At 42.4% G+C, this 15540-nt stretch overlaps 2 protein-coding genes, 1 long non-coding RNA gene and 1 other non-coding gene across 6 annotated transcripts; 1 reads left to right on the plus strand and 3 right to left on the minus strand.

Moving 5' to 3' along the window:
* Positions 1 to 31: 31 nt before the first annotated feature.
* Positions 32 to 3427, minus strand: LOC116930285. 3 transcript variants are annotated; one of them, XR_006650950.1, is made up of 11 exons: positions 2742 to 3427; positions 2375 to 2628; positions 2128 to 2308; positions 1749 to 1918; positions 1367 to 1558; positions 1254 to 1275; positions 770 to 1000; positions 574 to 706; positions 388 to 512; positions 239 to 305; positions 32 to 173 (listed from the first exon to the last, which is right to left on the minus strand). It is a non-coding gene; the product is annotated as an uncharacterized LOC116930285 (long non-coding RNA). The 3 variants fall into 3 exon arrangements; XR_006650951.1 differs by having other exon boundaries at positions 791 to 1000; positions 1139 to 1275; XR_006650949.1 differs by having other exon boundaries at positions 1139 to 1275.
* Trnas-gcu lies at positions 1388 to 1469 on the plus strand. The gene has a single exon. It is a non-coding gene; the product is annotated as a tRNA-Ser (tRNA).
* A 1185-nt stretch (positions 3428 to 4612) lies between the features above and the next one.
* On the minus strand, positions 4613 to 8197 carry LOC116930354. The gene is made up of 2 exons (XM_032937758.2): positions 7866 to 8197; positions 4613 to 7803 (listed from the first exon to the last, which is right to left on the minus strand). Exons 1-2 carry the CDS (start codon positions 7966 to 7968, stop codon positions 4733 to 4735), a joined length of 3174 nt encoding a protein of 1057 aa, XP_032793649.2. The 5' UTR covers positions 7969 to 8197; the 3' UTR covers positions 4613 to 4732.
* Positions 8198 to 8953: 756 nt separating this feature from the next.
* Positions 8954 to 12635, minus strand: LOC116930355. Its single transcript, XM_032937760.2, is given in 4 exon segments — positions 8954 to 9472; positions 9474 to 11977; positions 12052 to 12170; positions 12352 to 12635. Coding segments are annotated over 3 exon segments (3084 nt in total). The 5' UTR covers positions 12158 to 12170; positions 12352 to 12635; the 3' UTR covers positions 8954 to 8998.
* Between the last annotated feature and the right edge of the window lie 2905 nt (positions 12636 to 15540).

Below are 15540 nucleotides of genomic sequence, written 5' to 3' on the forward strand. Positions count from 1 at the left end.
ACTGGTTTTTACTGACTGGTGTAATTGCTTTCCGGTTGTAAAGATTGTATCACAGCAGCAGGTGTTTTTTGGTCTTTAAAACGACAAACGTTAACGGTACTCGGTCCTATAACGGAGATGTAATTTCATTCTCCAAGTTGAAACATTGAAAAGAGACATTTCGAACGTGGAGTCTGTTGGAAGTAAATGCAGGTTCCAATTAGACATGGTTACTTCTGAATCGACTTGTGCTTTCTACCTGAAATTGGACGAAGCAGAAAAATTTCGACGTAGTGGCCTCGCCGATGGTACAGTTTCTTCTTCTTCTTTTGTTTTTAAAAATTAGAAATTCACACATCACTTGGACGTTGATAATTAACAAACTCTGTAAATGCGTTGCGTATTTACCTGTGGGGTTGCAACAACAGTTTCAACTTTCAAAGTTAAAACTTGGAACAGTGGCAGTTGTACGGCAACAGAGCAACATTGTGCGATCGTCTTTGCTGAAACAAAATCGACTATTGTACCAGCTCCTGAAACAATTCAAAACTGTAAGTTTTCATACAATCAAACATTGAACTAATATTACGTTACCGTAACATTATGCCCAGCATAGATTTCTGTCTTCGGCTTAGTTTCCTGCTACCAGCATTGTTGACAATAGCCTCGTCTGCTCGCATTTGGTACGAGTCTAGGGACGTTCGTTGGTCGTCACTATGTGCTTTCCCTGGCCGTGATATTGAAACATTAGATGTCCCCAACTGGGATTGCGGAAGGCAATGTCACTCACTCTATCAACACTTTTGTACACCTGCATTTCGAAGAGGAATGTGAAAGGTTCTCGGGAAATCAGTTGGTCTGAATCGGACTGTGGATTCATGGTCGGTCGTGTCCAGCAATCTGTACAACAGACGAGAGATTTTCTGGATGACGATTTGCTAGTCGGGCCAATTACCCCTGTAAACAGTCCAACAGTGCTATTACTTCCAAAGAGGTAGCCTACCACTCTTCTATAGCCAGCCTGTTTTGAGAAAAAGAAAAGCTGCTTTAATTCTCCAACACTGACACTTGACAACACTAGAACTGAGTATTTTCTCTCTCTTTCAAAGTGAATGCACTTTGAAAATGATTCATTATGTTTAATACATTAAGACATTACTTAGCCAACAGTCGGGTTCATTCTCTAAACAAATTATCCTTCCAGCTCTGAAGACAGTCAAAATCTAGTACCCCTCGAAATCCGAGTTTGCCAAACAAATTACAACTGTGCCTACCTAAGATTTTTGGTATTGGAAGCTAGAGGGACAACAACAATGTGAGAAAAATAAAGTTTTTAAATAAAAATGTAACTTTTGGTTTTCAGTTTCAATTCCCTAGCTATTATTACCATGGCAGGCAGAAGGAATCCGACGTGGTGGCCGAGTGGTTAAGGCGATAGACTGCTAATCTATTGTGCTCTGCACGCATGAGTTCGAATCTCATCCTCGTCGAACGTATCTTTAGCTTTTTAATTTCGAAAATTCTTCAACTCTTCAACACTGTTGGATCGCTGCGTTTATTTCACACCAAAGTCGAGGATCTGCGAATAAAAAAAGAAAATGGAATGAATAGGCTCATAGGTAATTCGAGAACAAGAGGGGGAGAGAAAAAGTATCCGACAATCAACAGGTATGGCACGTTACTTCTCTCATCGGTACTCACTAACCTTGCATAACAATTTAGTTTTGATTGTTTCCAATAAGTTAGGTAGGCTAAAAAGCGTTTCTTACCAAGATCTTTTTCGACATACATCATTAGTTGCTCTGTTTGTTTATGCGAGATGATGTTGGACCTGGCGAACAAGCAAACAACAGGTATAGCCCAAGGAATTTATTTTCTTGGAAAAACACATTGTTTTCGTTCCATCAGAAGAAGACGTTAGCCGACCGATTACAAGCACCTATGAAAACGAATAACACGTTACTGTTGGGTTGCAGCTCAAGCTTCAGTATAAATAGTGGCAGTTGATCATAGCAGATCTGCACTCATCTTTTGCTGAACTAACCCACTATTGTACTAGCTTCTGAAGCAATTTGGAAGTCAACAAAAATGTTAGTATCCTTAAAATAACAAGATAGAGAATAAAACATTGAATTCATATTATGTTACCTTATAAAATGTTGTATATGTGCAGGCTAACGTTGTGTCTTCGACCTAGCTTCCTACTCGTAGTATCGGCAGTGTTGATAACAACCGCGTCCGTTCGCTTTTGGAATAAATCCGGGGCAGTTCGTTGGTCGTATGGCTGTGATTTCAAAGGCCACGACATGCTAACATTACGCGTCCCTAACTGGGATTGCGGAAGACAATGTGTTAACAATGCGGCGTGCACGCACTTCACCAACACCTTGTATACCTGCATTTTGAAGAGGAATGTCCGCGGTTCGCGAGCAATCAATTCGCCCAGCACAGATTGTGGTTTCATCGTTGGTCGTAGCCGACAATCTGAACACGTGATCAACGATTTTCTGCATAACGATGTGCTTTAATCCCTTACATTGCCAAATCTGGATTTTCACTGCTTTTAGTATTGCCTGCCAGTAGTTTTCACATTTGTAGTCTTCAGTTTTCTGAAGCTTTATCTTTTGGAGTCTGTTAAACTATGGCAATCTGAAAATAAAATAGAAAAGAAAGAAATTGGGGGAAATATTTTTTTTAATTTAAAAGAATTGGAACAATTTCTTTTTTGATTATGATTTTAGAAATGTTTAAGCTTATGTTACTTGGTTTTATGGCGCCAAAATCATCCTAAGTCATCCATTGTCCTGACAACAACGTCCAGTGAAATGGTCGAATAGAAAAAGCATTCGCAATTGCTGATCCGAAATTGGAATATATGAAAACAATTATCACGATGTAATAATGGTCTAGAGATTGCACTAAGCATAGCTTCAAACGATGATCTTTTAAAATTTGGAAGATGGTTCGCGGCCAAATGTAATACGCCAATGAATGACAAAATTGCTATTCGATCAGATACTGCAGTCATAGGAAGGACTTAGTGGCCAAATGGTTGACGCAACCAACTGATAATCTATTGTGCTCCGCATATCAGAGAGTTCGAATCTTATACTCGTCGTGAAATCTAGTAAACTCTAATGGTTCAACATAATCTGGAGTGCTTCTGTCGTTACATGTGTTCTTTAGTTAAACCCTTAATTGCACGCCTCTTAGAACAGAGTTAGTTATCAGATTTCTCCATATTTGTTCGAATTGACGCTAAAAATTGTCAACGACTGGCCGTGAAATGGAAATTATTGTCCGATTCTTTGTTATCATTAATACAACTTGAAAGTGATAATAGAGAATGAAAAGAGTCAAAGGTTAATTAAATTACGCTGGGGCAGAGCAGAAAAAAAAAAAATTGCCGCCATTATTATGTCATAGAGAAAGGGAAGAACACAACCTACTCGGGTAACAGCTGCAAAAGAAAAGGAAGAGATTAAGCCAGAGGCAATGGCGGCTAAGCTGTCGCGTTGCCATTTGACAATAATTAATTGAATATTAATAATATTAACTAAAGAAACATAATTCGTTAAGAAATTAATTTTCAATATGTCAAAGGCATTAAAGTTAGACATGATACTTATGAAACTTGAAATCGTTCATGGAAAATGGAACGTTTACTTAAAACGTGAAAATGGCAACGTCGATAAAATTGCCGCTAGCGCGATTTCACCCCAAATTCACAAAAGGGTCAATCATTCGCTGATCGCTGTGAAGTGTGAACGGAACAAAATGGCGGTTTTTTGTGAAACAGCAGTCCACTTTATGGAGCAAGAGCAAATGAAACGGTTGAAAGGCAAGGAAGTAAGGGACAAATACCATTTTATCGTTACTTAAATTTTTGTTGGTTGAGTCAAACATATTTTAGCCAAAGAAAGTATCATTGAAATTGGCTGTATTCTTTTTCTACGGTAAATCGCCGCAGTAGGTAATGCATTTGTCACAAATTGATTATGACTGATGTTTTGCTTGGGCATTTGATTCATTTGCCTTGTTTATTTTGTTTTTGGTTTAGAGTATGAAAAAGAAACTAGTCAAAAGTTCTACAGAGGGTAGCAATAATCTTGTAGCAATAATGAATTACCTGCGTTGGATCTGTATTTCATCCTGATGAAAATTTCTGTACGTTCCTGCAAGTCGTTACAATCCGTTCATCTAGTAGAATGATTAAAATTTCTTACTCATCTATTATTATCAAGTTATTTAATTATCTCATCTTTTTTTACAGGGTGTTGATGAGACCAAAGAAAAACATTTAACTGTTTCGTAAAGGCCACCAGACTTGCTTCAAAGCTGCCCACCCAAATATCTGTCTTCTGTGATGAACTACAACCTTATGCAGCGATCATCCAAAACTTTGGTACAAGTTTTCCCACATCAGGTTAGTCTAAAATGTTATTCTTGCCTTTTTTCCTGGGTTATTTCTTTAGCCATCACTCATTTCGCTCGCGTGTGTTGTCGTCGTAAGAGCTAAACATCACTCGAATTCATTGTCGTACGGCTCCCTAAGAATTTCCTTTGGTAAGGTCGAATGGCGCGATAAATCGAGTGTCTTGTCACAAAGTAGGAAAGAAGAAAATCTTCAGTGTACCTCGTCAAACGCAATCATGTATTAAGTACAAAAATGACAGTTATAAAGATGAAGTAGGTTCTAGCCAACAATATCGCAAACACACTTCAAATTATCGTACAGCGAATCGCACTTATTTTACAACATTTGAATAATATCTTTAACGTCGTATTCAGTGTAACGGTTGAGAAGGAAGGAACGTGCACTTGCTAACCCGATCGTCATCACGCTCTTGTCGATGTTGTAAATGATGAGCAATCGGACAACAGCGTACAAACTTTCTCTTGGACATTTTCTGCAGACGAAATGCAAAGCATTCCATCCTTCGTTGTCCTTGCAATTGACGTCGATTCCCTTTTCCAGCAGCAATCGAACGATATCAGCCAAATTTTCTTTTTCGCATTCACGACACAAGGCGATGAGCGCATTGCAACCGTCATTGGCCTTCCAATGAACGTCAATTCCGTTTTCAATCAATAGTCGAATGATTTCTATCACATTTTTCCTGGGGCCGTATTGACAGAGGTAGTGGAGTGCGTTCAATCCCGCGTGGCTATTGCAGTTGACATCGATCCCACTTTCCAATAGCAATTTAACGATATCGTAAAGGTTATCTTTCTGATAATAGCGACAAACGTGAAGGAGAGCGTTGCAACCGTCAAATGTCGTGTAGTTGACGTTCACTCCGTGTTTAATCAACAGTCGTGCGACGCCAATGAGATTGTCTCTTTTGTAATAGCGGCAGAGTACGACGAGGGCGTTCCATCCATCGAGAGTTTTGCAGTTGACGTCGATTCCGAGTTGGATAAATAATTCTACTATTTCGATGATCAAATCGTCCTTTTGATAATTGCGGCATAATAAGAGCAGAGCGTTCCATCCTTCATCCGTTTTATTGTTGACGTCTATTCCGCTGTCGATGAGCAGTTCGACAATTTCCGTCGCATAGTCTTGGCAGCAAAAGGTGCATACGTAATGCAGAGCGTTTTCTCCGAACCTGTCCTTGCAATTGATGTCGATGCCGCGTCCCAGCAATAGATTGAGGATATCAATGAAATTATCTTTGCCGTAATTTCGACAGAGCGCCAGCAAAACGTTGCAACCGTCGTTGTTTTTGCAGTTGACGTCGATTCCTTTTTGGATGAACATGCGGAAGAATTCAATCATGTCTTCTTCGTGGTAATATTCGATGACGAAATGGAGAGCGTTCCAGCCGTCGTTATTTTTACTGTTGACATCGATGCCACTCTCTAGAAACAATTGAACAATGTCGAGCAAGTCGTTTTTGTGGTAATTTCGACACAGCAGGTAGAGCGCGTTGTTGCCAATTTTCGTTTTGCAATTGACGTCGATTCCGTTTTCGAGGAATAATCGAACAATGTCGATCAACTTGTAGGTGTAATTGTGTTTGTAACATTGACATATGGACATGAGCGCGTTCCATCCTTCGAGGTCTTTGCAATTGACGTCGATGCCGCGTTCGAGAAAGAGCCGAATGTAATCGATCAAATTATCTTTGGTGTAAAAGCGGACTAGGGAGAGCAGAGGGTTGCACTTGTCCCAAGATTTTTCAATGTCGGTATCAACTAAAAGTCGAACAATGTCCATCAGCTTATCGATCGGGTAATGGCGTATTAGCATGTGCAGAGCGTCCCATCCGTGATGGTGGATCTGCTTCCGGCGGAGCACGACAGACGAATCGGAATCTGAATCGTCTTCTGTAATGACAATCCTGAATTCTGTCATTTTGAAATCTGTATTGGCCTCGATTTCAGAAGGACTGGGTTCAATGTGCGTATCGGGTGCGGTTATGGCGAACGCGAATCCTTTGGCATCCGCTTTTTCTTGAATTAATTCCGCGAAGATGTTGATCTCTTTTTCGATTCGTTTGACCACGTCGTTCATCTCGCACCACAATTTTTCATTTTCCGTCGGTGTAGCATCTTCTTCGACGATATCCGCGTGCAGCGTTCGACTCTTCACGAGATCGAGGAAAGGTTCGGGGCGTGCCAGCGAAGCGAACGCGAGTTGGTAAGCGAAACGTACTGTAAACTTTGCCGTTTGTTTACGTAACATTTCGGCCATGGGGAATAGCATGACTGTGTCTGTGTACACCAGCTGATGGTTTGTTATTCGTTCGTCAAACCGCCTCATCGTGCAGAGCTCCTTGTGTTTGTCTTCTAGCCACAGACTCAAACGATTCGGATTGTAGGCGAATTGCTCGTTACCCATGCGTCCTAATAGTTTTTTAAAGGATGCAACCGTGTCGAGGCCGCTACGGATGTTGAAGACCATGTCCCTTAATTTCGCATTTAATTCTGAAAGGAACGAGCTGAAATGCTGACGAAAATCTTGTAATTTCTCGTGAAATGGATTCAATTTCGCCACCAGCGCATCGTTGAGCATGTAATCGAGTTTAGTGTCCACCTCTTCGTAGCCTTGCATGTATTTGACGCAGTCGGACGCCAGAGTCCGGTTAATTTCATTCTTGAGAGCCGGTGCTCCGTCGGAAGCTGGCAAGAGTACCAGCGGATAGAGCCAAACGATACAGGGCCCGCCAAGTGGCTCGTTTCCAACGTCTTTGGCCATTGAGTCAGACGAAATTTGAGTAAACTTGCCGGCAAATTTGATGGCTTCTTCGTACGTTGTGGGGGATTTCACATTTTTCGGCAGTTGAAAATCGCTCTGAAAGAGACATTCAACGTCTGATTTGTTGCCGTTAGTTGTCATCGTTTTACCTCTGAGAACTTGGAGCAAATGGCCGCCGTAGACGGCCAGTTGATCAGCTGCGTCCTGCTCGTCTTTCACGTCCTTGTATCGTTTTGTTAAAGTGAAAGTCGACTCGGAGCCGTGCTGAATTTGAGTTACGACGTGCGTGGCCGTGCCATTCTTGCCGATCTTTGCCATATCCGAGTAGCAAAATTCATCGTCTTCCAAGAGATGAGTGGGAACTTGTTTGAGTGCGGTGTTGCAGTAGCAACGGACGTGAACACTGGATTCATGGAACGTTTGTTTTTTCTTTGTTAAATAATCTGTCGATCCTTTGGGGACGACCACTCCCGTTAAAATGTTGATTTGAAGCGAACCGTTTACGTTCAATTCCAAAAATTTGTCGCTCAATTGACCGGGTGCGATCAATGAATAAATTGCGCTCTCATTGCGGGTGGTGTTGCCAGTCTTTAATTCCGCATCGGACCACAACGAGTTGCCTGTGCGGTGTAGGAATTATGCCATTTGAATGTTTTAAATCTCAACATTTTAGCGAAATTACCTGAGATGATTTCATCTGTCCGGCCATTGTAAAGCGTTCCCAATTTGAAAGGCCGTCCTAGTGTGGGTATTTCCAAAACTTGCGTGCTCGCATCACATGACATTGTCAACTTGAAAAAAAGCGTCAGTTTTCTAATTCGAACTAGTGGCCTACTAGAGGTCTTAATGTCTTGAATAAGTAGGTCACGATTGCTGCGTGTCAACTGCTGCTGTCACTTTATTTATACCGGCGCCCGAGTAGAGAACGGATACGGAGGCTGCATCCGAGCAGCGAAAGGAAGAGCGTGACACGGCCGACGTAACAATGCTGCCTGACCCAATGAAGTGCAGTTGCCGGAGGGCTTGTCGATAAAAGTGAAAATAGACAAAGCTTGGCTGACTCTTTTTATTAATAAATCACGGGTCACGTGATGCGAGAACCTGTAACTTCATTGGCTCAGTCATGAAACTTTTCAAGGTTTCCTCTTTTCTTTTTTTCTTGTTGTTATATTTAGACTAGCCCCCCCCCCCCACCCTGATTGCTAGTCAGGACAAGCAAACAAGGGTCGTTATACTTGAGCCTAAAACAACTCGTCGCGCTTGGGGAGGTAATCAGACTCGATTTTTGTACGGTACGCCGCTAGGGTGGGTCGCTCGTGTGTCATTTGTTTTGGCTTTTTTTTTTTTCATTTGTCGGAACAAATGAGCTATGCAATAACGAGAGATGTGGGCGTTGATAAAACTGTAACAACCAATCTGTCCTTTTTACATTTGTTATCAATTCAATATTAAGATTGGCTATTGTATTATCGAGGAAATATTTAAAGGGACGTCGTTGAGCCTTGCCAGTTTTAGAGAATGCGGACGCTACCGACGAGGTAATGCAACATCACATCAGCGCTCTCGAAATGCCTTTAACGTTAACGACGTCGAACGCTGCAAAGCTCAACCGTCATCTCTTTCCACTTATCACTTGCAGAATGCCAAGGGTGTTGGCCGTCGTCCCAAAACCTAGTGGCGACTTTTTATTCGATAAGGTTCGCGAACATTGTTTGAATCGCTTTTTTTCAAAATTCTTTCTCTTAAATTTCTGAAAAAAAAACAGTTGAATGTTTATTCATTAATCGTGTATTCAGAATAGGGTAAATGCTGTTATTAACATTGAGATGCGTTCAAATCTAAAATATTCAAAATTTCTTTGACACTTTCCTCTTTGTATCGACCCAAGAGGATAGATCGGGCAGTTTTACCTCCAGTCGTCACGGCGTTTATGCTAATTTTGTGCCGAATTAAGAGCGGAATGAGTTCTAGCATGTTCTTTTTGCGTTGATATCGACACACGTTGTGCAGGCCGTTCCATCCGTCGTTGTTCTTGCAATTGACTGAGATGCCGCTATCGAGCAGCAGTTCAACAGTTTCAATTAAATTGTCGTTTTGATAATATCGGCCGCACGCGAAATGGAGGGCGTTGCATCCGTTGTTTGTCTTGCCATTAACGTCGATGTTGTAGTCCAACAAGAGTTGAACGATGTCGATGACGTTGTCTTGTTTATAATATCGGCAGACCAAATGTAGAGCGTTCCATCCTTCGTTGTTGGCCCAGTTGACGTCGATACCCTCCTCGAGGAAAGAGTTGTACCAGGTCGATTAGATTGTCATTCGGGTAATAGCGGCACACATTTAGGAGGGCGTTCCATCCTTCGTTATTGGTGAAACTAGCGAAAATTCCGTTATCGAGAAGCAGTTGAACGATTTCGATGAGATGATCATTCGAATAATAGCGGCACACATTGTGGAGGACGTTGCATCCGCTATTCGTTTTGCAATTGATTTCAATGTTTTTGTCGAGGAGAAGTCGAATGATTTTGATTAGATTGTCCCTCTTGTAATATCGGCACACCAAGTGGAGCGAATTCCATCCTTCGCTATTTTTGCAATTGACGTCGATTCCTCGTTTGAGGAACAATCGGACGATTTCGATTAGATTGTCTCTCTCGTAATATCTGCACACCAAGTAGAGGGCGTTCCATCCCTCGCTGTTTTTGCTGTTGACGTCGATGCCGCGTTCGAGCAGCAATCGAATGATTTCGATCAAGTTTCTCCTGTCGTAATAGCGGCACAAGAAATGGAGGGCGTTGTTGCCGCCTTTCGTCTGATAATTGACGTCCACCTTTTGAGCCAGAAACAATCGAATGATGCCGAGTAGATTGTCTCTCTGATAATTTCGACAGAAGAAGAGCAAAGCGTTCCAGCCGTCCTCGAACTGACAGTTGACGTCGATTCCGCGTTCGAAAAACAATCGCGCGATGTCGAACAGGTTCTCCTTTTCGTAGTATCGACACACCAAATGCAACGCGTTCAATCCTCCGTTCGTTTTGCAATTGACGTCGACTCCGCGCGCGAGCAGCAGCCGGGCTATTTCCAGCAAGTTCTCCTTGGTGTAGTAGCGACAGACGAGCAGCAGGGCGTTCCATCCGTCGTCCGTCTTGCAATTGATGAGATCCACTCCGCGCTCCAGGAACAGTCGAATCAAGTCGATTAGATTTGCTTTGTCGTAGAAGCGACACAAGGCGAGGAAGTTCATGTGATTCCAATAGTCGGCTATGTCGGCGTCGCTCAGGAGGCGAACGATGTCGATTAAATTCAGTTTCGGATAGTGTTGACACACGATGTCGATTGCGTTCCATCCGTGGCTCTTCTTTTGCTGCTGGTGTACGATGATGGACGATTCCAATGTCAATTCGTTGTGCTGATTGGGCGCTGTGATGGCAAATGCGAATTTATCGTCATTTCGCTTTGATTGAATTAATTTGGCTATGACAATAATCTCCTTTTCAATCCGTTTGACGATCTCGCCGTTTTCATACCAGCGCTCTCTGTCGCCATCTTCGGCTGATGGAAGAACATCCAACAGCGTTCGAGTCGTCACGAGTTCTAGAAAACGTTCAGGGTACGCTAAGGAAGTGAAAGCGAGTTCGAAACCAAAGTTAACTGGGCATTTCATCATGTGCTCTTGTAACGTTTCAGCAGAGGGAAAGAGTAGGACGTTAGCGGAAAGAGTGAGCTGATGGATCTGCTCTTGGTACTTCCTCATCGTGCAGAGCTCCTTGAATTTTTCCTCCAGCCAACGGATAAGTCGGTTAAAAGCGAATTGCTCGTTATTGATGCGCTGCACCAGTTGCTTTAAATTGTCGATTTTGACGAGTCCGCTACGTAAATTCACTGCCATATCTTTCAATTCAGTTTTGTGATTGGTGCGGAATAAAATCAAATGTCGCTGAAAGTGTCGTAGCTTTTCGTGAAACGGGTTCAACTTTTTCGCTAGGGTGTCGTTGAGCAAGTAATCGAGTTTGGCTTCCGCTTCGTCGTAGTTTTCTATCTGTTGAACGCATTCCAGTACGACATCGTCGCCCGTTTCATTCTGAAGTGCATTTTCGGCGCCGTGCACCAATGGGTAGAGCCACGCGGTGCAAGGCGTGCCGAGAGGAGGCTCGTTTCCAACGCCCGCATCCTTAATTGCATTCGATAATACGCGTGCAAAGTTTTTGGCGAATGTCTTGGCTTCTTCGTACGTGGCGAATGTTATCGGAAGCAAGAAATCGCCTTCCAATCGACATTCTACGTTAGTTCCCGTAATTGAGTCGAGGCATTCTTCATCATCCGCCCTTCCGCGCAGAATTGCAATCAAGTTTTTGGCACAGGCTTTTAATAGGCTATTCGCTTCGTGCTCGTCTTCTGTTTCGTCGAGTCCTTTTGTTAAAGTAAAAGTAGCTTCGGCACCGTACTGTATTTTGGTGATGACGTGCGTTGCCGTAGAGCCTGTCGGTGCAACTTGGAGATAACGTATCTTGGCCTCGTCTAATTGGCCGCTAGTAAATTCCTTGGTAGCCGTGCGGTAGTGACATCTAACGTGTACGCTGGATTCGTGGAATTCGCTTCGTTTCTTTTTCAGATACTGCAACGATCCTTGCAGTTCGATTCGCTCCGCCAAGATGCTGATTTGAAGCAAACCTTTCACACCGACATCGTCTAATTTTTCGCTCAGTTTATCGGAGGGAATCAGGGAATAATCGACGCTCTCGTTGCAGCTAGTTTTAAATGCTCCTAAAGCGTCTTCGCTGCACACGCTGTTACCTGTAATGTTAATTAGTTTAAATACATTTAAATTTCGTTTTTCTTTTTTTTTGGGGGTGGGGGACGCTATATACTGCCTGGCACAGCAATGTCATTGCGAGCGTCGTAAAGAGTTCCCAAAGTAAAGTTTCGTCCGAGTACAGGGATCCTTAAGATGTGTCCATTTAAACCATTCGACATTTTCGCCTATTGCCTGAGAAAAATCGTGTCCACATGAAACAATCACATAGTCGGTGAGAACAATGAACCCGCCATGTTGAATGCATGTAAAGCGGTACAACAAGCAGATACGTGACAACTTAGTAAGTGTAAAACATCTACAAAAAAAATTTGGATACCATGAATCGAGAAAATGTTTTTTCTTTGCCACTTACCAAAATCGTGTCGGACAAACGCAACTATGTTGCACGCTGCAGCTGCACGCAGCTTCCACGTTAGTGGGAGAATAGCAGACGTTACTATCGGAGTCTAAAAATAAAATGCGGTTGTCTAATTGCGGAAGTTGGAATGCTACTCGACGAGGAAAAAAAAAGAAAAAAGTCGTCTCGCTGAAGGGGGATATCTTGATGCAATCATTCAACGAGGGGACAGGCCGTTAGCTTCGTAAAGTCAACATAGTTTGTCTACCCATACTTTTGATGTGTTGCAGGAACCGGAGGGTAAACAGACCAGCTCTACTTGGTTTTATTTTTCTTTTTTTTTAAACAAAATGTTACAGCAACATAAATGAACTTGATTCATTTAACTAAAGGATAAAAAGTGCCTCGCCTGCCTTAAACTGTTTTTAATTTGTCCCTTGTTTTGTAGATTGCAAGGTGAAATGGAAGCCGAGTCATGGTAACAGTCCATTACCATTGTTTGGTCCGGAAATCGGCAGCTCGTCCGAAGATGTCCTAGGGCTGCTAGAGGTCTGTCGTGCATTATGAAAAAAAGAAATTTTTTCACAGAAGTGTAAAACCTTGTGTTTTGAAATATTTGCAGGTAAAGTTGCCGAAACCATTTTATCGTCCCGCCTTTTTGGCAACACAATGGCTGAACTCTTACCATCGACCAATAGGATTTGAGGAGGGCAACAGGCTGGGTAAAGAGAAGTGGACGGATGTTTTGAGAGATCCACATTTCAGTCGCCATTTTGTTCGAACAGGTTCACTGGTTCAGTAGCAATTTGCGTGCCTTGCAGCCTGCACACAAAGTTGACATCCCTTTTCCTGGAATCCAGGAAATTCGATTGCTGATCTTAAGCTGACAACTTTTTCTACTTAATAGCATTGTTGTGGAGCAGACTCACTCATTTTGAACTGCATGGTAAAGAATCTGAGTACTCTTTTTGCTTGAGACCACTGGAAACAGGGATGCTGATTGTGAGGCCCATCTGTACAAGAAATCGAACATACTGATACAGATTGAAACAAAGCAAGAATTCTAGGTGAATATAATAATTGTTATGTTTAAGATATCTTGCTTGAGGAGAAACAAAGTGAAAAAGTAAAGTGGGTCAGGAGTGGGAAAGGTATTGAATTTATGTAGTGATCACTGAGTGGTTAATACTTCATGTGCAGGTGGTTGACAATATCTCAATTTTCAAGCTTTGATTTACTTCTGGGGATTTAATTCCTTTTTTGTCTTTATGTGTCTTTCTTGCTTTTAACTTTTTTTTTTTTGTATTTATAGACTATATGTAATGCTTTCAAGCATAGAAGAAGATTGTTTAATCAGAAAACACAACTATCTAAGCAGCACCTGGTTTTGGTTACCTGTTGCTATGTGGAGGGAAGTGTTGTGTTGAGAACTCCTATTGGGATATTCTAAAGATTTTCTGATATATTTGCGAGAATTGGTATTAATTTTGGTAACTGTACATCATACACAGACTGGTCTCAACCTTCAAATTCAGATTTTGCTTACATTTACATGATGTCCCATTATTGCAGATTTATTGTGGAAGAAATATGCAAGTGTTGCTGTGGAAATGGGAGACAAGATGGTGTGAAACAAATGGATAGGAAAATGTCACATTAGATACAAGGAAATGAAAGTAAAAAGGTAAGTTTAAAGAGCTTTTTAGCCTCAAATTTTGTTTTGTTTTATTTTTTGTCTTTTTTGTTATGTTTATTTATGTTTCCAAGTTTCTTTGGCTTATTTATGTTGCAGACTCAACAGCCATGAAGATGACAGAACTCCAGTAACCCTGTTGAAACGTAGCTGGGGTTTGGACAGAAAAGGTAATTTTTCGTGTTTGAAGTTGACTATGTCTACATTGAATTTGAAACCAAAGCACATTATTGAGAATCATGGATTTACGTATCTCATTCGATTGGTTTACTATCTGTTTTGACTAGCTAATGGCTGGTCGTTCTAGGATGGTTAATTTGGTAGTTTTGTTTAACTTGTCTGTCTTGGGCCCGTCGAACCTTAGTCTGATTCTGAAATTTGATCCGATCGTCGTCTGCCCCAGTTGACCCACTCGTCTGGTTTTCCAATTATCCCACTCATGATCCCATCTCGGATCAGCTCTGTTTTTGCGGCATGCCCGTCAGTTCTGCCACCCGCTTACCGTTTTTTACGCGTTGACCCATTTGCCAACTCCGCCTGTCCACACGTTCGCAATTTCTGCCCATGTTACTGTTTGCAATTTATCCTGGTTGACCCACTCGCTTTTCTCCATAGTTGACCTGTTTGCCAACCATGTCCGTCAACCCGCTTCTCATCCATGCATGTCCAACCATTTGACCCACTCGCCAATTTCGTCATAATGTCTGGTTGTCAACCCTGTCGTCAGCACTCCTAATTAACACGCTGGCCACACCTGCCCGTGGAAGCGTTCGCGATTTTCCCCCGTCGAATCACTCACGTTTTACCTAAGTCGACTGCTTGCCAACCCGCTTACCGATGCCCTGTGACCCTGCCCTGATGGAAGTAAACTGGGCAAGTTCGGTTTCCTTGACCAATTCTTAGCAGAAGAAAGTCCCATCTGACTATTTACGCGAACCTTCGTACAGTCCTAACCGTTCCGTGATTACTACTCGCGAGTAGGTAATTTCGAAACTGCCGGGACTGCAACCGGGATTAGCATCAAACTTACTTTATTAGCGGGGGATGGGCACTCCCAAACCGACTTTCTTCCTACTTCCATCTCGTAGTTCTTTGATCTCTTTCTCACTTTTTCCTACCTTCCTCTCGTTACATTGGTTCCTTATCCTTGCTCTTCTTGTAGGAACAGAGAGAGGCAGCTATTCCTACAGCCGGCGTCTGGACGAGTTGGCCGGGATCATTGGATCATTGAAACTGCATGAGAGCGGTCTGTCAGTTTATCTTATAAAGCAGACAGGCCGTTCTCACCCAGAACCCGCTGATGACCTGACGGGGAGCGGTCCGCTCCTTATTAAAGGAAACGCAGTCTTCATATGACGATAATGTTTGGTAAGTTCACATGTACGCCGCCAGAGGAGAGCAGGTTGTCCCTTAATTGGGGAAAAGATGTTCGATGATCGGATAAGATAGTTCAGGATTTCACCACCAGGAGGACGGAACTTGAAACTCGTATGCAGCAAGGTTGATGCCTT

Source organism: Daphnia magna, linkage group LG1 (genome assembly GCF_020631705.1).
Source record: "Daphnia magna isolate NIES linkage group LG1, ASM2063170v1.1, whole genome shotgun sequence".
NCBI classification, from domain to species: domain Eukaryota; kingdom Metazoa; phylum Arthropoda; class Branchiopoda; order Diplostraca; family Daphniidae; genus Daphnia; species Daphnia magna.